At 42.7% G+C, this 22,709-nt stretch overlaps 1 protein-coding gene across 1 annotated transcript in view; it reads left to right on the top strand.

Moving 5' to 3' along the window:
* TYROBP (transmembrane immune signaling adaptor TYROBP) overlaps nt 1–22,709 on the top strand; it is a 177,081-nt gene that overhangs the window by 119,661 nt on the left and 34,711 nt on the right. Inside the window, exons 2-3 of the mRNA XM_069201117.1 lie at nt 8,270–8,290; nt 20,789–20,929. Coding sequence (XP_069057218.1) covers nt 8,270–8,290; nt 20,789–20,929 — 162 coding nt within the window. The remainder of the gene's footprint in view (nt 1–8,269; nt 8,291–20,788; nt 20,930–22,709) is intronic.

Genomic DNA, 22,709 nt, shown 5'->3' with positions numbered 1-22,709 from the left:
AGAATTATGCACAAAACCCAGAGCCGATATTAGAGATACTTGCCTGGAAGAGAATGACCAAATTATCTTTGTTGATCCTTCTTGCCTGAGAGATAATGTGGGCACATTAAGAGCAGGGTATGCAGTGTGTACTCTCACGGCAAACTGGAAGCTTTGTGGCTTCAAGGAGTCTTTTCTGCACAAGTGGTGGAAATGGTGGCTCTTACTAGAGCATGCCACATTTCAACTCAACATTGTGCATGACTTTGGCCAATTGTGGTCACAGAGAGGTTTCCTAACTTCTTCTGGCTCACCAATAAGAAATGGTGAAAGAACACATGAGTTGATTCAAATGCCTGAAAAGATTGCTGTGGTGAAATGCAGTGCACATCAGAGATTACAGGATTATGTGTCAATGAGTAATGCATATGCGGATCAAGTTGCAAAGTTTTGTGCCTTGAACGGCATATCTTACAAAGGAGAATGGGAATTGTTGCCTGCAAATGATAAGGTCTATACAAATGATTTAATTCACGTTATTGACACTTTGAAAACTCTTCAAGATAATGTTTCAAAGGATGAGCGAAGGGACTGGTTAAAAATTAAATGCGTCCAAAGGGATGATGATCTGTGGGTCTCGGGAGAAGGGAAGGTAGTACTGCCTAACAGTCTACTGACACAGATGGCCAGATACTATCATGGTCAGGCACATGTGGGTAGAGATGTCATGGTCAGGACTTTCAGCAATTTTGGTTCAATCCAAAATTTAGACAGGTCTCCGAAGCAGTTTGCCACAGGTGCGTCATCTGCCAGCAGATGAACGTGGGCAAAGGAACAGTCATCAATATGGGACATATTGGCATGGCTGGATGACCATTCAGCAGAATGCAACTGGATTTCAATGAGATGCATGCGTGTGCTGGTTTGAAATATGTGTTGGTGATTGTGTGCATCTTTAGTCATTGGATTGAGGCTTATCCTACACAGAAATGACAGTCTTACAATAGCAAAGTTATTGCTTAGGGAGTTAATTCCACGTTTCAGTTTCCTGGTCTCTTTAGAATCAGATAGAGGAAGGCACTTCAACAATGAAGTGATTAAGTTGCTATGTTCAGCTTTAAACATTGAGCAGAAGCTTCACTGTGGTTACCGCCCAGAAGCCTCAGGACTTGTAGAACAGATGAATGGTACTTTGAAGTTGAGATTGACAAAAATGCGTGCATCCACAAAGCTGAAATGGCCAGCTGCTTTGCAGTTGATTCTAATATCAATGAGAAACACCCCTGACAAGAAAACAGGATTGTCGCCTCACGAAATCCTCACGGGAGAGCCATGAGATTGCTAGTTGTACCTGCAAATGCTCTTGTGAACATTACAGATGAATTGGTTTTGGACTACTGCAAAGGTCTAGCTGATGTGGTTTGCTCTTTCTCTCATCAGAAGGACCTCCCCACACTGCAACCGCCCCAAGGTCAAGGACACAACCTGAAAGCAGGTGATTGGGTTGTGATTTGAAAGCACGTGAGAGAATCGTATTCGGAGCCTTGGTGGAAGGGTCCTTACAAGGTGGTATTAATCACTCCCACGGCTTTGAAGTGTGCTGGACTTCCAAACTGGATCCACGCAAGCCACACACGGAAAGTGAATAATCCAACAGAGCAAGAAGAGTGGCTGTTGTGATTACCTCCACCTAGACATATTCCAAGGCAAGAAAGAAGAAGAAGCAAGCTGGAGACAGTACCTGAACATACTTCAGTTGACTTGCCCACTCCTGTGACAGATGAAGTGTACGGAATCCTGGAAGATGAGGATGCGATGTCCTCAACATCCTAACATAAAACAGTGAGAGAACCAGAGAGAGAATCTGTTCAGAGGAGGGTGTCCTCAGAAGCAAAAGGTCTGGGAAACCAAACTGAACAAGTGACTGCCCCCAGCGGGAAGGGAGTTGAGGCAGATCTAAAGCAAAAGGATTTGACTCCTCCTGAACTGGTTGCAGGAATGTCAAAGGAGAAGAACTCGTGTCCAATACTGAAGAGAGCATTAACGAGAAAATCTCTGAAAGGTGACAACTGGTCAGAAACAAGATCAAAGACAAAGAAGACAAATCTGGTGCCAACAATTCAGGAAAAAGTCGATACCACCAGAAGAGAAGATCTGAGTGATGGTGAATCAAGTGATGGTCGAAGATTAAAAAGAAAGAGAGTTGCCAATCAAAGATTTTTAGGTCCTGATTGGGTATATGTAGCTACCAAAGAATGGCAAGAAGATTTGTTGATTTTTTGTTTTGATAGAGACATTCTGGGGTCTATATGTTGACACATGAAGAAAATCAATGAAAAATTTGTTGGGAAATTGTGAATTTGAAAACTAAATGAAAGAGACTAATTTGAAAAGACATTGATAATCTGATTTGCCAAGCCGCTAAACTGAATTTGACAATTTAACTGATTTTTAACAAAGAGGGTCCTCTGTGAATGAAGTTGTGAACAAGGCCACAATAGGGAGGGATTGAAGACTTGTAAAGTTTTTTTTTTTTTGTTGAAGTTTTTGATTTTTGCTGCATAGCTACATTCTTGTATTAGCTTTTATTTTCTGATTCTTTACAGACCATGGGCAACCACAACCAGCAGAAAATTAAAAATAGATGCTGTAAATATATGGGTATTGGTTTGGTGATTGTTTGTATGGTTGTATGTTTGTTATTGATTGTGGGTGTGATAGTCTTTGATAAGAATGGAACCAACTATACCATAGCTGTAGAAACAACTACTAGATCCTCAGAGATAGCACCTACATTTTCTGCAATAGATACATTTACAATAGATGAGAAATACTTGCATGCAGATAATGCACAGGGAGACCTTTCTTCTAATGTCTTCTATCGCTTGTTGCGTGAGTATGTTGATACATTGGATGCAAAAGATTGTTATGTTTGCACACAGATTCCAGCCTCTGTTGAGGAGGAAATAGCCTGTCACATTCTGCCACTAACATACGGCATAAGTTGTAGTCTTTTAATAACAAGATTTTATAACCAGGAGTATATCCAGTATTTAATTTCTAATTTTGATGTAGTGTTTACTTTTGTTCCTATAATTAGAGATCTTAATAAGATAGCTAAGGACAATAATATAGTAATAATGAGGGATTTCTTTGAGTCTACATTAACATTTGGGAATGTTTACACACATGAGAACAATTTAAATTGTTTACTCTCACCCTTAGAAAAGAGCTTTTTAGAGTACACAGAAGATAGGAGAAGGGCAATGAAGGCTAAGGTAGATAAGGGATTAGTTCCACGTAGACCTGGGAATGATTATGCATTTACTGACCAACAAGGGAGACTATCTTTAGATGCACAACACGTAGGAAACCTTTCTATCTATAGGCCACAATCTAGGGTTGATAAAGTATTTGGGGGAGCGAGTGAATGCAGACGTGTTTCTATTTCAGTATAAGTGGACATTTATGTTGAATGGTCAGGACCCGCCAGTGCCTGGAATTTATTACATTGTGGGAAAAATTCATATTACTTTCTTCCTAAAGGATGGTATGGCACATGTTATTTAGGAATAGGCTTCCTGAAAATGTACCAACTGGATGACTTGAGTACATTCCTAAAATGAATGAATTACAACAAAAGAGACAAAAGTGAGAGTCAGTTTCTGGCATTGTTGGAGACATATTTGGAGCAATAACTCCTTCAGTGGGAGTTGTTCTGAATTCAAATAAAATTCAACAGTTGTCTACAGTTGTGGATTACATGCTGACCGATTTTTCAGGTGCCATAATCCTTTTGGATACAGAAATGGCTGCGGTAAGAGCAGTAACTCTTCAGAACCGCCTTGCGTTAGACATCCTCTTGGCAAAGGAGGGTGGAGTTTGTAAATTGCTAGGTCTGCGTCATTGTTGTTCATATATTCCAGGCAACAGTAAAGCAGATAGAGGATTGATTAACAATATAACAAAAGATGAAACTGAATTTTTAAAAAACTAACTGAGCTCACTGTTTGGGAAAAGTCTGGCAAAGGGATGACTGCTGTGGGAAATTGGCTCAGCAATCTGGGAAAAGGGATGTTAATGAAAATAATACAAGGGGTTTCGATTATTGTGATTTGTCTAATTGGAATATGGGGAATGTGTAAATTGTATATTGTGATAAAAATGAGAAAATTAGAAAAGAAACAGAGGAGGTTAGAGGAAAATTCAAAGAGGAAGGAAGACTATAAAAATGTGTGGGAATAAAAATTTTAGAAAGTCTGTGCAATGAAATAAATCAATTTATTTGAGGTGTAAGTGTGATGATATATATAGTCATCAGAGGATGGATTGTGAGCACTGAAATTAACCTTAATAATTATTTTCCTTTATTTTTGCATTTGTTTTTGATATATGAGATGTATCAACGTTGAAATTAATGTTTGACACATAATGTGCCTACTTGATTGGCCACCATCATATGTAAGACCCCGCGTATATGATCCTTCACAAATAATGTACTCATATTGAATTAAGAATTCTATTAATTTTAAATGCATTGCTCTGTTATATTAATGGTTAAATAATATGAGCTTTATTTGTGCTAACAGCAGAGCCTCAAGCAAGCACTACCACAGCTAAAGTTGATTGTCTGCCAAAGTATTGGAAGATGTAACTTAAGAAATAATTCCATGTCCGTTGTATAACAGAATTTTATAGTTTGAGTTGCATATCTGTCTATACGTTTTGCACTAACAAAATGTATTTCTTTTGAGGAACTGACCTGTTTTTGAAGGTTTCTGCAGTCTCTGTAACCACTGACTAGCAGCATACCTGGAATGTGCCGAACAAAAGGGCCTACTGATCGCAGACGGAAGGAAGAGCGGGATGATACGTTTAGTATACTTTGGAGTTACGCAAATGGAGAAGACCCAATCATCACATTGCCAATGTTGTTGTTGTATCTCTTCTAGTACATTGTTGTTATCTAATGTTTTTGTAATTGGATGTTCCTTCGTCGCCTGATGCTTCTGACCAATAGCAAACGTGTGATAGTTTTAATTTAACAACTGTGCGCTGAGTGCTTTTAGAGTCTTCCCTTCGCATTCTTGGTGTGACCTGTCACTTTGACACTTCGTGCCTTGCCAGTCAGTCTACTGACGTACTGGTACTTTATTATTTTCCGAGTTTACTTTGCCTGTTCAATGCTGAACTAATGATCTGATGGTTTAGTGATTTTATAGTCCAAATTCTAAACCATCACCCTTTCCCTGCCCCCTGTCCTGATGCTGATGCTGCTGACCCCCTGATGAAGCCGAAGCTGCTTTGCTGATTCTCTAGAGATGGGTAATATGAATGATCTGTGCATTGTTGTTTTGTCTTTAGTTTTCCCTAGCTAGATGTTTTTTAAATCAGTGTTACTAAAACTTTTGCATGAAGCCCAACATGCTAATGCCAATCTGAATTTAGCGAGGAGTTTTTCTCTATACCTATAATCTGAAACCACTGTATTGTTGGACAAATGTATGTTATTGGTGTATTCGGTATTGAAATTATCGTTTTATTTGCTTTATTTAAATTGAGGTTCTTTAGGCGTTTCAGGCAACCAGTGATGTTTCTTTATTTCTGCCATTTGGCATTGAGACTCATTTTCGTGACCTTAGCGTTGTTAATATAGGGAAATAAACATTTAAATGGATAATAAAGGTGTGGTTATTCATGGCCGAATAGGTCATGGTGCATTCTTTTCTGACTCACTAATGATTTGTATTGTTTGATATTGTTATGCCTTATATATAACTCCTGGTATAAATTTAAATGAGTCAAAAGGTTCATCGACCTTAGGGATGCGCCCGCTTACTATTATTATAACAAAATAGGTAAGCCAAGGGCGAGTTCACAACCGTAGCGGCCAAGTTTTCAGATTGCCTATGCGTGGCATTTTCCTGGTGTCAGTATGTGTAAGAGTGACATTCCGTTGCCAAATGTGTCAGCCCTGCAAGTACCACACATTAAGGTTAGAGTAGCTCATTTTAATGCATGTGCCTGCATCCCCTTATTGAACTGTTAAGTCACACATTACAATAGCTCCTCTGTGCATTACCTGAGGTGCTTTGTGCTGTGATCTATTAAGAGGTGTGTATAAGCAGTGTGACATGTGCAGCAGTTTCCAGGTGCCCCAAGCAGTCTGTCAGAGAGATTGGCCTGAGTTCAAGCAGAGGGCACTGTGGTTGCTATAGATACTAAATCATCAGATTAGGCCTGGTTTATGTTCATCTTTGGCTCACATGTCCTCCTGGTGTAATCTGAAATTCTCAGTGGATAGAGATAGTCCAGCTTGAGACAGAAACAGTCCAGCATGACGAAGACAGCTGACGGATAGCCACATATGCGGCCTCTCTCTCACCACTAGAGCCGGAGTGGCTGCAACATGGGAAAGACACTTGCCTTAATGTAAATTTTTAGTGCAATGCACCTGTCATCCAGTTGAGGGAAGCAGGTGGGAATGTTGGGTTTGTGGGAATACTGAACATCCATTGGCCACGCAAAGAAGTAACTCAGCTACCTAAGTAAGTCAAGGTGCAGTGGCTATCTTCATATTGGGAGGCTTCGGGTGGGTCTATTCACTCGCTTTTCTATTTCAGGGATTTTGCAGACGTTTTCAGGCATTTTAAGGGGTTCCCATCACTTATAATTGGGTAATTTGTAATATTTATCTCTAAATGGATGCCCTTGCTTGTTGTTATCAGCCATAAAGTTGATAAAGTGTTACAGTGAGGTATCAGACATTTAGCTGTGGAATGTCACTCATAGACACTGAAGCCATGAAAATGTCACACATAGGCAATCTGTAAACTTGGCAGCTATGACGTGAGACACTCTGAGTGACACTTTAGTGTGAGTAAAACCAAACAATGACTGAGATAAATATCTAAACGGTCTCTCTTTTATGCAGTTTTGTGCTTCTCAGTCTGAAATACAAATTAAGATAAACATGCCACTGCCTTGGTTTAAACTAACTGGAATTGCGACCTCATACGTTTTACCTCATGTTGAAGAGATCAGAATGTACTTAATTGCAGAGCGTGAGTGACTTGATTAGTCTGCTAGTCCAAAAGCGCCTGTGGGGGTTTGTCTGCCAGGCTCAACACTTCCCTTGCTTGTGCGTCTTCCACAATTTCTTCGGCCGTGGTGGCTGTTGGGTTGCAAAAGGCCACGAGCTATACTCACGCCCGTGAGGGTGCATGAGGCTCAGTGAAGGTCCGTCCAGTGCAGAAAAGACGTGGTAGGCTAATGCGTGGCAGAACAACGCTGTTAGTCAAACTGATACGCATTATGATAGGACTTGCAGTGAGAGAAGGTGCTTCCAGTTGCGCATGCGCTCAGCCGGAGAGCCCCCAGTGCACGTGCTAATACGTAAATGTGTGAGCCGGGCGAATGGCAATATTACCCCACTATAATGGAGACTGTTTTCAAGCATAGCAGTAGCCATGGAAGTAGGATCCCTGCTGCCAGTCTACGGGTGATGCCCTGTTGTCCATTCCCAGCTACTGCACATGTGCAATGGTAATTATCAATTAGGATGCTTAATCTAGCATTATCTATGGTTGGAAATGTATTGGGATTTTTCGTAGTGGAGTTGTGTTGCCTTCTACTAGATTAGTAATGATTACGTTGAGTTTTTGTATTGAGAACGTTTAAATGAAAAAGGACAGGAATAGGTGTAATTTACAAAATGAGTTTTTTACATTTACACGCGTCTATGTCTCATAGTTTGCCTGATTCAACATCCATGCCTGAGTAATCTAGCACAATGTGCATAGATTACTCAGGCCATAATGTGCCTGCAAAAGAGAATTCACGCTCATTCCAGATGTTAGGATTAACATCAAGATAAAATATGAAGGTACCAGATACTTCCTTTGCCTGGGCTAGCGGGACAGGCCTCCCTAGGAGGCGGCGAGCGGAAGGTTGTGCTGGAGGAGAAGATTCTGAGTGATGCATAGATGAGCGCGTAGGGGAGATGGTGCAGTCCCAATCACAGGTTTATCAATTAATTTTTTACGTTTAATGCACAAGAACGTACATGCACAAACGCACATACCATTTCCTGGCAAAATGTTTCAGACACTATGCAACATAATAACGATACAAATGGAAACAGAATAAAACAAAATGACAAAGGAAATTGCGAATACTTTTGACCAAGTGCGGTGCTTGTGAATGATATGCTTCCTTGTTTCACTCCTGTACTGATGTTACCCTGCCATATTTATCCAATATTTACTAAATCTAGTATCTTTTCTTGCAGGTGGTGTTCAAGGACAGAAAGGTATGTGGTCTTATTTTCCCTTTGTTCTTTGTACATTCACATACAAAGAAAGACGAAACCAACTCTAGGAAAAACAGGGGACAAGGTTGTGTCGCTATTTGCAGAGTTTAACTTCTTAATCAGATGGGTTCGTGGGCCGCAGAGAGAGTTTATACCGGTGCTAGCCAAGGGTAAAGCAGCTCTCCCACATAAGTGGCACTGGTTAACACAGGTTGGGCCTTTCTGCAGGTGTGTGTGTTGTGTAATGTACAGAAGCTAACATTCGTGGAGAGTAAATGGATGGGTGGTTCGGAATGTATCATGTGTTTCTGTGAGGTTGCACTGACTTTGTGTGGATTGATGTATGGTGGAAAAATTCTATCATAGTGTTGTCGGAATAGAAATGAAAAAGCAACACAATTCTCGTTGGCAATATAGAATAGTTTTTTAAATCAAATACGGCCAGGAGGACAGATCAGCTCTGTGACTGAACTGCACTCAAACTGCAACATAACAGACAGTGAGTTATATAGTCTCAAAACCGCTATGGACTCCTATTCATCAGTGGCATGCAAATTCATTAAAACACTTTCTTAGTACATTGTTATCTCTAATAATTTCAGCATGAAAAGCAATAGTTTTCTGCAAAAACATCCAAGCCCACGTTACAAGAACGTGACTGAAGTGCACCCTCTATTGATACATTTTGCTAGTAAGCACAATGTCTTTTAGCTTCATGCTGTGAAGCATATCAGCATTTCCTCCCTACGTGTCTGCTGCTTTGCAAATGTATAAAGCTTATCACATTCTCTCATAATGCTATGATCTGCATTATTTCTAAGGACATGTTCCTATTACAATGTGGCCTATTACTCATGCTGTGACCTTCCATTTCAGCTGTGTGATCATTTATTTTATCTACTACAACTAATGTCTGCCTCTCACCCAAGCCCCCACTCTGTTCTTGCTCACTATTCTGACGTCATATACAGTTTTGGCCTCTGTCCTTGACCACATACAATTCTGCACTCTATCCTGCTGATCTGTGCATTAGCAAAAGTGGGCCTTTTCTCTTTTCTATATTTACTATGGCATTAGGTATTGCAATGCCACAGTGTTAAACCTTCCCTTTTTGTACATGTAAGGCACCCCTAAGGTAGGTCAGAGGAACCCTCATGGGCAGGGTGCAGTGTATGTTAAAAGTTGGACGTGTGCTGGTGTGTTTTTACATGTCCTAACAGTGAAATACTGCCAAATTTGGTTTTCACTGTTGCAAGGCCTATCTCTCTCATAGGTTAACATGGGGGCTGCCTTTAAATATCCTTAAAGTGCAGTTTCTCTTTCAGAGCAGATAGAAATTTGGTGTTTGGGGTCTCTGAACTCACAATTTAAAAAATACATTTTTTAGTGAGTATGGTTTTTAGATTGTTAGATTGAAAAGGTCACTTTTAGAAAGTCTGCATTTTCTTGCTTAAACCATCCTGTGACTCTGCCTGTTTGTGGATTCACTGTCTGGGTCAGACTGATAGTTGGGCTGTTTGTGTATCTCTACTAGACAGTGACACAAAGAGTGCTGGGGTGTAACCTGCATATCTTGATGGACCTTCTGGGTTAAACTGGGGGAAGGAGTGGTCACTTACACCTGAAAGGGCTGTTCCTGCCCTCACACAAAGCAGTTTCCAACCTTCTGGTGTGTGTCTAAGGCCAAGCCTGGGCAAGACAGGATCCAGTAAACAACAGAGACTTTTCTTTGAAGTTGGGCAACTTCAAAGGGAGAAAGGGGTATAAGTACTGGGCCCAAAAACCCCAGACTTTAGATCACTTCAAGGACTCAAGACTAACCTCTGCTAGGAGAAGAGCTGAAGGAGAAGTGCTGCGCCTGCCCCTGCCTGTGACGGTGCTTTGTAGGCCTATCCTACAGCTGCTGCTTCTGCCTGAGAAAGGGGGCGAAGTCCGGACTTTGTGGTATATTCCTCCTTGAGAGGTATCTCCAAGGGCTTGGAATGAGCATGCCCCCTGTTCTGAAATCTCAGGGCCATCAAAGACTTCCTCTGCCAGCACCTGGACTCTCTGTGGAGACTCCTGCCCTGCCAGTGGTGCCTAATCCAGTCCCTGGGCCCTTGAAAGGAGAAGCTGGTAGAAAGCCAAGAAAAACCAAGTGCGCCGACTTTAGATGACCCCAGACTGATGCCGCTGCCAGATTCCACGCCACCGCCCGCAACTGAAGCTGTATTCCTTACTGGAGTGCAACAACCCCGCAGGCCCGATGCCGCAGCAGCCCCGCCAAAGTCCGTGAATCCATGAGTCCCTAAGTGCAGTGTCACTGACGTCCATGACAACCAACTACGCCACACTACGCCGTGACTGCTGGCTATCAACTCCACCAGAAGTGCACAGATCCAGCCAAAGCCGCCTCACCTCAACTGCTCCACAGCAAGGACCCGAGGCCACCAGATTCAGCGATGCTGCAATCTCCGACTCCATGCACTGGCTTGTTTCCTCATTTCCACAAGGTACTGTACCTGGGGGTCATGCACCATTGCTCGGAATGACTCTGTCACAACACCGTGATGTCACCAATTCAAAGCGCTATGTTGAAGTTTAATCCTTTAAAAATTCATAACTTTGCTTGTGTATGTTGGATTTTTGTCGTTTTGGTCGTGTTAGTATTGGCTATATCACTAACCTGGTGCTGAGTCATTTTGTGGTGTTTCCACTGTATTACTGTGTGTGTTAGTACAAATATTTTACACATTATCTCTGGATTAAGCCTTTCTGCTCATGCCAAGCTACCAAGGGAGTGAGCAGGGGTTAACTGGGTGTGTTTCTCCTTTGCCCTGACTAGAGTGAGGGTCCTTGCCTGGACAGGGGGTAACCTGACTGCCCCATTTCTAACAGCGAGTATGAGTGCACTGCATACCTTATTTACAGCAAAACACTGTAATTATCAGGAGTCAAGGAAGCGTGTTCCATGCGAAAGGCAAACACGCATTCAGCATTGGCTCCTCCTGGGCTCAAGGTCGATTTCAGCTTTTAGTAGAAAGTACGATACAGCAGCATTTCTGGCAGGCAGGATCATCTCTGGCTATATCTTGCTCATGATAATCTGGGACAAAAGATCGCTCATGGCAGGAAGTCTAGTGTCAGTTCTCTTAAACTGTATTATATCTAAGTTGGAATTTCCAACATCACCATAGGAATGTTTGATATAAACAATGAGTTGCAAGATGCTCGTGTAAGACTTTAAAACATTCAGACTACACTGTTTTGGCTATTGCTCTTATTACCTTAAAATTGAGATAACAACACACTTGTTCCAGATAGATGTCACACCAGCTGTTTTCTTGATGTCTGTATCTAAATTAATTGACACTTTAACAGTTAACAGATAAGGACCAATGGCATCTTATTCAAAGGCAGGCATGTGGATGGTCTTGCAAAAATAAAAAAAATGGAGTTAGGCCTTATGTCTTTACATCAGTGCAGTTTCTGTTAATCTCGGCCCAGCTCTTTTTACGGTAACTCTAGTCAGATATGACCATCTCTGTTAGAAGAGATACAAGGCGCTATTCGAATTCTTTATTTGAACATACAAGATGGAGAAACTGTACAAGCTTGCCAATGCTGGCCTGGATGGCAAGTTATTTTTCGCTTTGTAATTCAGTAATATGTGTGCGCATCCATCACGGCAATTGTTTTGCCACATGTTAATGCATGGCAGGGCTAATTAAGTTTTATGAAGAAACTGTACAAGCATGCTAATGTCGGCCTGGATGGCTTGTCACTCCTACATTTTAGTAATATACATGCACATTCACCATGGCAATTGTTTTATGCTACATATATACACAATACTTTCTACTTTTTTACTATATAGTGCTGAGTGTGCATGGACATTTAGCCATTGTTCTTTCCACATGTCTTCTACACTTCGGCCCATATTTATACTTGTTTAGCGCCACATTTGCGTGATTTTTTTATGCAAAAGTGGCGGAAACTTACAAAGTATAATTGTGTTTTGTAAGTTTGCGCCACTTTTGCATCAAAAAATTACGCAAATGTGGCGCTAAAAAAGTATAAATATGGGATTTAGTGATTGCACAGGAGTATGTAGTCTTTTCAGAATATGAGTAGTAATTGATTGCAGGGATGAAGGGAATGTTTTTTTTTATATGATAACTTGTGGCTTGTGTTCTCTTGTTTTGTTATTTAGTTACTGTATTAGTTTAGCTCACATTGGAGACATTGTAGTAACTATTCATTTCCATTTGACAGGATCAGGACTTATCATGGTCCCATAATTACAGTACTATTAATCTAACTACGGACTCTTTTAAACTTATCCTGCCTCGTTGACAGGTTTAAAATGAAGGTTGTGTACGGATTACTTTGGGTTTACTCTTCTTAACGTTGAGTGCAAGCACAGGTACCAACATAAGAATTCAATATTATCTCTCTGTTTTTGTTTTCCATTCTCCTATAGTGTATATGGTTCTCTTGGTCTTTTTTCTTTTTTTTGAACATGATATGAACAGGAACTTTGAACCTACCATATGGCCAACAGTTGGTATATTGCATTAGAGTTTGCTTTTGAATGGATGACCTATATCATACATGGGTAGCATCATATGACGTTTCTTTATGGTAGGTTCGGACCTTGTTAGTGACTTTATTCAATTTATGGCGACAGTCTACTGCATGTTCTATGACACATTCTAGGATTTACTTTCTTTTTTAGCTTGGGTCCACAACCTTTCTCTACAAGGTTTTCTATGGTCTTTTTTTTACCATTAATGAGTGCCTACTTTTCCTATATACGGTTGAGGCATTTTTTCTTTTCACAGGGCTACGATAATGGTGATATGTCATGTCCTTAATTAAACAACACATCTTGAATATGATCATATTTCCATTCTTGAACTCTACAGCCTTGAGAAGGTCACAGCAATGATGAAACACGTGTTGGCTGTCAATGAGCAAATAGATAACGAAGGACTGTTTTAACATGATTGAAATTGCTGGTATTGCAAGCTTACAATAAAGAAGGATTCGCTTTCCAAGAAAGATTGGTTCCGAATTTCTGTGACTTCAAGCGTATATAAACAACATCTAATGGGATTGAGATTGAGTGCGGTGGTTAGACCTTGGTATAAATTGGATATTATTATTAACCATATTTGGAAAGTGCCACTTTTAGAAAGTTGCCATTTTTCTTCCCAAACCAACTGTGCCTCAGTCACATGACTGTGAATTGCTCTTGTGTTGCTCTTGTGTTGCGGACTGTGTATTGCTTCCAGACATTGAAACAAAAGAGGCCTTGGTGTGAGGAAAGAAGTCTTCCTGACAGGATGGCTGGGATGCGATGTGCCATGCCCTGATTACATTTCAAATCAGCCTACCTGCTACACAGACAAAGACCTGTGACCAGGCCTGTCCTTGCTTTTGTCACCCTAGGCAGTTTGGAGCTAGGACCAGGGAAGGTAATTATCGGACCAGAAAAGGCTTTAGGGGTAGGTCAGGGAATTATCTGAAACAACGGTTTGGTGCCGGATTTAAAAATGGAACCTTCAGAACTCCTGGACCCGTGAAACATTTAGAGGAAGGTCTTCCCTGCTGTCTGAGGAAGGAAGATTGGATCTGCTTGCTTTGATCCCAGGCTCTACAGAGTGACTCCAGGGGTAAGTTGGTTGACCAACTGTGTGAGATACAGGGACTCAACAAGCTTCCAGAGGCCTCCCTGCAACTGCCCAGCCGACCAGCACCAACTGGTCCTCACTGAGCCCTGCTGCTGGCCTCTGCTGGAATGAGTCCTGATCCCCAAAAGGTGCCCTCCAGGACCTGGACCTATGGCAGGCATCAGTGTGAGCTCCTCCTCCTTAAGAAAATGTGAAGATACAGAAGTTTGGGAGTTCTCATGACTGCAAAGTTACCTCTTTGTGACAAGAATCAACTGCCCACGATAACCACCAACATGATGATTCAGCTGGACCTGCTCATTCCATCATCAGTGACAGCCAGCATCAAGCACCAATGCAAATCTCCATCGGAGATTGGCGGTTCATGCTACAAAAGTGATGATCTGTGAAACCTCTCCTGCTCCTCGTCCCACTAGCATCCTCCTGGTGGTTTCCGCTTACGTAAACAGAACTCATCACACACAACTTCAGAAGGTATCTCTTCAATAGGAATAACCTGGTCCCTGTATCCGATCCATGCTTCATCGCGGTTGGCCTTAACTTGTGACATTCCCCCATTCCAGCTCAACCGGTTTGCCGAGAGTTGCAGTTTGTGCTTTTTAGTTCTATTTTCACCTAAAATGTTTTATAAAATCACTTCTCCGGTTCTACTGATTAGAATGTTGTCATTTTGGTTTCAGTTTATTTATTAAAATGTACTTGATTTACTCCATCTTTCTAAATTGGTTTGGTATTTTTCCTATGTTGTGCTTTCACTGCTCTTTTCAGTGTCTTTGTGGTTCACCCTGACAAGAATTATGTTTATTATTTGAGTTGGGCTTCCACATCTCTCAACTAATATATAAAGGCCTCATTTACGAGGTTTTAGTGCAGGACAGCATTGCAGGGAATCTTGCTGTGCTGTCCTGCTGAAAAAAGGGCAAGAATAGGCTGTATCTATGAGATACAGAACATTCCTGTCCCTTGCACTGGCGCACAGTGGGCTGCCATACGCCAACGCAGGCATCCTTGAACACTAGTGCAAGGGTGTCTGCGTTGCAGGGAAGATTGCTTTTGTGCAGGAAGGGACATCTTGGTGCACAAAAACAATCACAAGAGGAGTTTAGTTTTTCTATGTGTGCTGCAGAATGCAGCACACATAGAAAAAAGAAAAAATGTGGAGAAATAAAGGTATTTCTCCTTGTTGTGTCTCCCTTACTCCTTCACTGGGAAGGTGTAGGCTTTTGACGCATTCTCAGGTTTGCAAAACCTTGTAAATCTGGGACTGTGTCAAATGCCATGGGTGTTAGTTGGGAACACCCACTGTAACACCCAGGGCACGCCTCCCTGTCGCAGGGTGAGTCAATGCAGCGACTTCCGCTGCGTTGACTCAGTCCATAAAAAGCCACCCAGGGTGGCTTTACGTGGCCTTTTAAATATGGCCGTACACTGTGCGCCGCCGGACCTTCACTAAACGTTACGGTCTGACGGCACAGGGGGGCCTCGTAAATAAGCCCCCTAAGTTTCTTATGCAGATAATACGTTAGTGAGAGAAAACAACCATGGCCTGCGAGATCTCGGGGGCTGGGAGGCCGGGAGAGGAGATAAAGCAATCATCACATTGTTTCTGGCACTGGCATGGTAAACTCTATTCACAAAACAATATTCTGCTCACCAGCTGGTGCTGCCCTGTCACTCCGCCCACTCGAGTAGCGAGTGCCTACTGTGGGTTATGAGAGCCATGTAGCACCACTTGCCTGTCTAACACCCCAATTTATTACAAACCTACTTTGTGAAGATTTGAGGAAGGGGGTGCAACTGATGCATGCGATGTGACCATGGCTTACAAGAGTGGCAGGCAGCCCCGGGCTCCATTAAAACATTGCTGTGGTTCTGTAAAATAGTTCTGAAGTAAGATTGGATGTTTAGCATCCCTGATGGTAGGAATCAATACTAGCCCATTAGATTTATAATATATATAATATTTGTACACAAAACTGTAGGATTTGTGATCACAGAAGTGCTTTTCACATTGTACAGGAGTACTTTTACAGGTCGTTCTTTTTTGGCTTGTAAACAGGCTTTTGCAACCATTTCTGTATTGCAAATAGGAAGTGGGCAGGGCTTCCTGTGTTATTTGTGAATCAGAAAGGGGCATGTCAACAGCTTGTGACATCTGTGGTTGCAAACCATTGACCAGGTACAAACTGCGTTCTGGGATGGTAACTAATTCGCAGACCTGCCCATATCGGGCCGCTTTCAATTCTTTTGGGACAGCAGACTCACTCAGAGCTCTGCTCTTTGTAGCACCCGGACTGACTTAGGAACTGTTCACACACAGTCATTCAGAGCCCTGCTCTTGATACCACAGGTTTATTCAGAGCTCTGTTATACATAGTACAGCAAATGTAACCCCCACAGTCACACCGATGTTCTATGGTTAATTATCAGATTGACTCAGCTCTCTGCTGTTGCTGATACCTAATTCCACTCACAGCTCTGATGCTGATAATATCCAGGTTGTTTCTTACCTCTGCTCACGATAATACATTTCTTGATAATACTGAACCTTATTAGGAGCTCTTCTCCTGGCAATATAGAGGCACACATAGAGTCCCTGACCTAATAATATGGACCCTGCTCTGGATAATAACCTGACTCGCCCATAGTTCAATTCCTGATAATACTCAGATTTCCTCTGCTCTAGGAAGCACCCATAGTCACACAGAGGTCTAATGGTATAAAAATTCTCAGATCCATGCTGTGCTCCTGCCAATACACAGATCCAGTTAACCATCTACCCTTGAAAACACACAAGCTCACTCGGTGATCCGGTCCAATGAATACCCTAGAAGACCTCTACATTGCTAAATACCAACACATGCACAGAGCTCTGCTCCTCCTAGTAACAAGACAAAAGAGCTCTTGATATTACAGAAATTAACTCAGAGCTCACCATGTAATAATGTCCAGCCTCATTCAGAGCTCTGTGACTGCTTACACAGGCTTCCTCATAGCTCTGATATTTCTTATTGCACCACGGATACAGCTGATAGAGCTTGGTAATGCCCGAGCTCCCTCAGAGCATTGCATCAGATAATATTCACACAGAACCATAACTTTGCTCTTGATCATACCCATACTACTCATATTCCTGGTACAAATACTTTCTGTCCTCACAAACAGCTCTGATGTTAATATATCCAGACTGTTGAATTCCTTCTCTTCATAACAGAGACACTCAGAGTACTGCTCCTGGTAAGAGATCTGCTCCTGAAGCTACATAGACACACCTCACCCCTCTGACCAATGCTCCTGGAATTACACAGCACATTTAGGGTTCGGGTGTTGAAAATACCCAGGCGTGCTCTGCTGCCGTCATTAAACTAAAGTTGTTGTAGCCTTTTGGTTATGAGTCCTGAATTATTTGTACCCTATCCAAAGAATTGGTTCCTTCCACAAGGGTTCCTCAAGTGGTCACATGGGTGCACTTCCTAATGTTTGTAAACTCAAAGTGCCTGCGTAACTATAAGTACACCTTCCACAGGCCTCCTTTTGCAAGCTCCCTAGTACTCCTTAGAACCCAAGCAAAGGCTTAATGTTAGACCTGGCATCCTTTGTGCGGTTTACCCTGACTTTTTGTCTTCTGACTTCCTGTTATGCTGACTTCATTTTTGCTCGCTTTAGGATTCCGAGCACTTTACCACTACTGTCCAGTGCTAAAGCACATGTTCTCTTTCTCTAAAACATGGCTACATTGGCTATCCACAATTGGCATATTTATTTAACTTGCAAGTCCCTAGTAAAGTGCACATCCTGTGCCCGGGCCTGCAAATGGAATGCTACTAATGGTCCTGCAGTACTGATTGTGCAACCCATTTTAGTAGTCCTTTAAACATGTCTCCGGCCTGCCATTGCAAAGCCTGTGTGTGCAGTTTTAAACTGCATGTCGACCTGGTAAGGTAACCCTCTTGCCAGGCCCAAACCTTCTAGTACATATAAATCATCCCTAAGGTAGGCCATGGACAGTCCCAGGAGCAGAAGGAAGTGTATTAAAAAAGTTGGACATGTACTTTTCAGCTTTTCATGCCCAGGTAGTGAAATCTCTTAAACTAGTTTTTCACTTCTGCAAGGCCAATCTCTCTCATAGGTTAACACCGGGATTGCCTTATTGCATTTATAAGTTCAAATTCCAATTGGGAGCAGCTAGCATTTTAGAGTTTGGTATCTCAGAACTCACACTTTGAAATTATAATTTATGGTAAAGTTGGATCTTAAATTGCAAATCTGAAAATGTCACATTTAGAAAGTTTGCATTTTCTTACTTTAACCATTCTGTGCTTCTGCTGGTCTCTGAATACATGTTGGATGGGTGACAGCTGGGCTCTTGTGCATTGCCTCCAGAAAGCCACACACAAAGGGAGCCCAGGTGTGTCAGAGTGGCCATCTGCATGTTGATTGGCCATCCAGGGCAGGATGGGAGGCATGAGCTGACCCTTACACCAAAGTAGCCTGAGTCATAAGCCCCAACAAAGGACTGCATAACCTCCTGTAGTGTGTCTGGAGCCAGGTAGGAAAAGCAGGGACCTTGTGTACTTCAAATGCCTCTCTTTGAAGTCTCCCCCACTGATGCCAGCGGGGGGCAAAAGGATACAGCTGGTGTAGGGGAAGGAACGCTTGTGCATCTAGTGGCTGAAATGAACTGCATAATGTAGAACCAGAAAATCTGGAATAAATCCCGGCTTCCCCACTTGATCAGGTTGTGTGATCCTCTGCAATTGTTTTATTTCACTTTCCCTTCTTTTTCTTCAATATCAAATATGAGGACCAGAAAATACATGACTTGAGGACTTGCACTGTAGAAAAACTTCTGTTGTGTTTGATGTAATAAACTATAATGTTGTTCGTGAATAACAACAACCCATGCCACCCAAAGGGTGCACATAACAACGGACTTGCCTCTTAGTTGTCAAGGCGGGGATTTAATGGGTAGAATGAGCGTGAACGTTTCTAAATTCATGTGTGAAAACTGTCACTTAAAAAATACTTTTCACTGCACTGATGCAATCTGTTTACTAATGTGAAACCTTTCTGCCTGTTAATTAAATACACTTTTTGAATTTTGAAGTGACTATCATCTTTTTACACGTATGCTACAAAGTTTCTTTATTTTAAATTTCACTGCACCGTTTTTCTGGGCCTTCTAATGGGGCAGGCATAATGTGGCGCAAGGGGTTACAAAGCATGGCGCCAATTTGTAAATCTGGCACAGGGGAAAAGGCCTCCTTGTCGCTGACTTTGCATAAAAAATTACACTAGGGTGGTGCAAGGACACGCTAGGGGCTTGTAAGTATTCCCCTATGAGTCTTGTTGGTGCATTGAAAAACTACCATAGGCTGTTAATTACAGTAACGTAAAGGCACAGTTTCAACACACAAGGATGACTAAAAGAAATGTTAAAAAGGGTAAAAATAGGAAGCAAAATGCATTAACAAAGTAAGATACTGATCAGCTTCTTTTTAGTGGGATGTGTGTAGGTGAGGAGGAAAAAATGCTGTCAGTCACAGTGCAAAAGGTGCATTGGCTGAAGTGTGTTGGCCCATTACCCCATGCTGTGGTGGCTGGGAGCAAAATCCGAATGACAGCTGAAAAGACCAAATAATGAAGACGGGTTCCCGAAAGGCCTTATATGTATGCATACATGTGTATATTGCTATTTATGATTTATTATATATTGTTATATATTGGTTGTTATTACATATTTACTTATGAGACAATTAAATCTGACTCTAAACCAGACCTAAAAAGAGAAGCCACATGGTCTGTCAAGTTCTAGGCGGAACCCTCCAGAATTTAGGGGCATAGATGATGAGTCACTTTTCTTGCACCTCATTGCGCCCCCCTAACGACACCATGTGTGCGCCGTATTTACAATACGGCGCACCATGGAGCACGTTAGGCCAATAGCTTCAACAATTTTGACCTTTGATGGATTAGTGCCAAAACGTATGGCGCTAATCCACCAAAATCAAGGGAGGCCCAATGAATACAATGGGAGCATCATTTTAACGGCTGCCCAAGGCAGGCGTTAAAAATTACGCTAAAAATGGTGAAGTGAAATTTTTTAGATTTCACTGCACAATTTTTCTGGGCCTCCTAATGGGGGAACGTCCCCCGTGCATACATTATGCCTGGCACAGGCATAATGTGGAGCAAGTGGTTAGAAAGTGGGGCAATGCTTGCACTGTGCCACTTTGTAAATATGGCCTGACGAAAATGCCTCCTTAACGCCACATTAACGTGAAAACAAAATTACGCTAATGTGGTACAAGGAGCCGCAATGGGCTTGTAAATATCCCCTTAAGTTTTTCAAGTCTTAGAGTAAACCCAAGGGCAGAGCAGCAAATCACATTTGCAAGAATCCCAATACAGACACAGAGATTGAAGAGATGGGCTGATAGGCGCAATAAAGGGAAAAAGGCCTGTCTGAGATTTGAAAGTTTCTGAAGCTCTAGTGCCTGCACAGGCAGTAATAGTTTGAAGACAATGCAATCTATGAAACTCTTTGGTATCTTACCCTACGTTCTTGGATTTTTAGGATTTAAAAACATCCAAGAAGGACAAATATAATCATTGCAATTAGTTACTTTTGAAAACCTCATAGTTTTCACTATGTATCATATTTTAGAATCTTGAACAACCTTGCCCACTTCTCTCAAGGCATGATTGGAAAGCATGGGTGTCATGTATGTGAGTTATTCTATTTACGAAACTCATGGGATTGGCCATAGAGGACCTCTGTTTCCTTATCTACTGGTAATAACCTCTTTCTGTTCTCTTCCAGACTGCACAGAGTGCTTACAAATGAACATTGGCACCATTTCTGGCATCATAATAGGTGACATAATTGTCACACTGCTGATTGCCCTGGCGGTCTTCCTCCTTGCCAGCAAGATCAACAAGAAATCCAAGAAATCTGGGCGTGGTGAGTGAGCATGAGGGACTTCCCACAGCAAGGTGTAGAAACAATGGAGATTTGGAAGAGTGCGGGCTGGGGTTTGCTCGAATGCACGGAGAAGGTTGAGAGTAAGCTAGAAACCTAATTTAAGTATTTTATGCTTTTAAAAAGGAAGTGCAATAGGAATTCTAAGATTATGTTTTTTGGGAAGAAGGTAGTAGTAAAAGGGCATGTGGCCAAGCCAACTAAGATGGTGGATTTGTCTGTCTAACGCTTCGTCGGACTGCCCGAATTTCACCTGACATCCAAGCCAGTGGCTCGATGGGGGGGATTGCCAGAGAGCCCGATTGCCTCCTGAACCTGTGTTTTCCCCCCAGGTGGGACCCGTAGACGAGACTGCATGGGAGTGTGAGGCCCATGGGCCGTGCACCACCTGATGCTGTGGCAGAGAGTTGTGGCCACGTTTGCCTCCCAGTAAGGGTCGCACTGCAACCTATGAGCTTCTGCGCAGATCCTTCACCCCCGTCAAAGTGGTGACTGTTGAGACCCCCATTCCCAGTAGCCCGGACGAACATTACACCGGGGGTCCCTGAGAGAACAGGAAGAGAGCTCCTATCACACAGCAGCCCTGTGACTACCTTATCTTCCCGCCTCGCGCTATCATCAAGACGTATGGGGAGCTCTGCGTTCTCAGTGCCTGCCCGCATCAGAGTCGATGAACGGCCCACTCATAAGCGGAGAGGGAGCCCTTGACTCACCTGCTAGATCTTCTGAGCTGGTCTCATCACAACAGGGACTCTCCAGCCCCACCCCGGGGCTACAGTTGAGAAGCGTTATCAGCAGTTCCTACCTTCTTTTGAATGAAACATAGGAGCCTAATTGCTGAACCCTGCCCCCAATACTGCCCCTCTCCATACCTGAGGCACACAGAGGGCAACACCTTTAATGGGAGAGCCAGGTGGGGCTTATATAGCTACACAAGCCGCTACTTGTTGTAGCACAACCACGTTGGGTACCTCCTTCTCCCCTCCGGGACTGTGCAATGCCAACTTAGGAGATCCTGGCAATTGTATGTCCCTGTTGCCTTTTTACCCATTCCTGGGCAGAAAGAGCTCAATCACCATCTTGTGAATCCTGAGCTGACTCCTGGGACCCCCCGCAGTGGTCATATACTGCATCCAGGATCTCCCGGGTAGATGAATGTGACCCTAAATAACCCCATGCTAACCCATCCTCAGGTTGTGTGCTACTAAAAACATATCCAATCACCCAGAGATTACAACCCCACGCAAGGAGGCCTTTCCCCACATAACACCTGGAGGAGTCCAGTAACCCCTGGACAGTCCTCTCCTGCACTGACACCAATGTGCGCTTAGGACAACTGAAACTTGCCCCTGGCTGACTAAGGTCTCACCTGAGCACTCTGCCCCTCATAGGTCATCACAAGAGCCCCCTGGCTGTGTCATCTTGAAAGACCTAGATGCCAATAAACTATGACATTTTGGCTGCTTCTCAACCAATTCCACATCCCAAGTGTATCATCACCTCCTATCCCAGCTGGGATTCCTGAGCTTGGCACTTAGAGTCTTCATCTCCCTCAGTCTCCTAGTTCCTATTGTAACCCTGACACATTAGAGGCTGGCACAAAAGACCTACCATACTCTGAAATTCTGGCCCGCATTGGCAACATATTTCAGCCAAACACCCAGAAACTGTTTGATGTTACGGGGCATTCTTTATTGCGTGACCAGTGGTCTCACTTTTCCATCCTCATTCTTTAGAGCTGTTGGGACTTCCCCGCCCGCTT

Source organism: Pleurodeles waltl, chromosome 7 (genome assembly GCF_031143425.1).
Source record: "Pleurodeles waltl isolate 20211129_DDA chromosome 7, aPleWal1.hap1.20221129, whole genome shotgun sequence".
In the NCBI taxonomy this organism is placed as follows: domain Eukaryota; kingdom Metazoa; phylum Chordata; class Amphibia; order Caudata; family Salamandridae; genus Pleurodeles; species Pleurodeles waltl.
The sequence above is the reverse complement of the archived record's forward strand: the minus strand, read 5'-3'. Positions and strand labels throughout refer to the sequence as shown.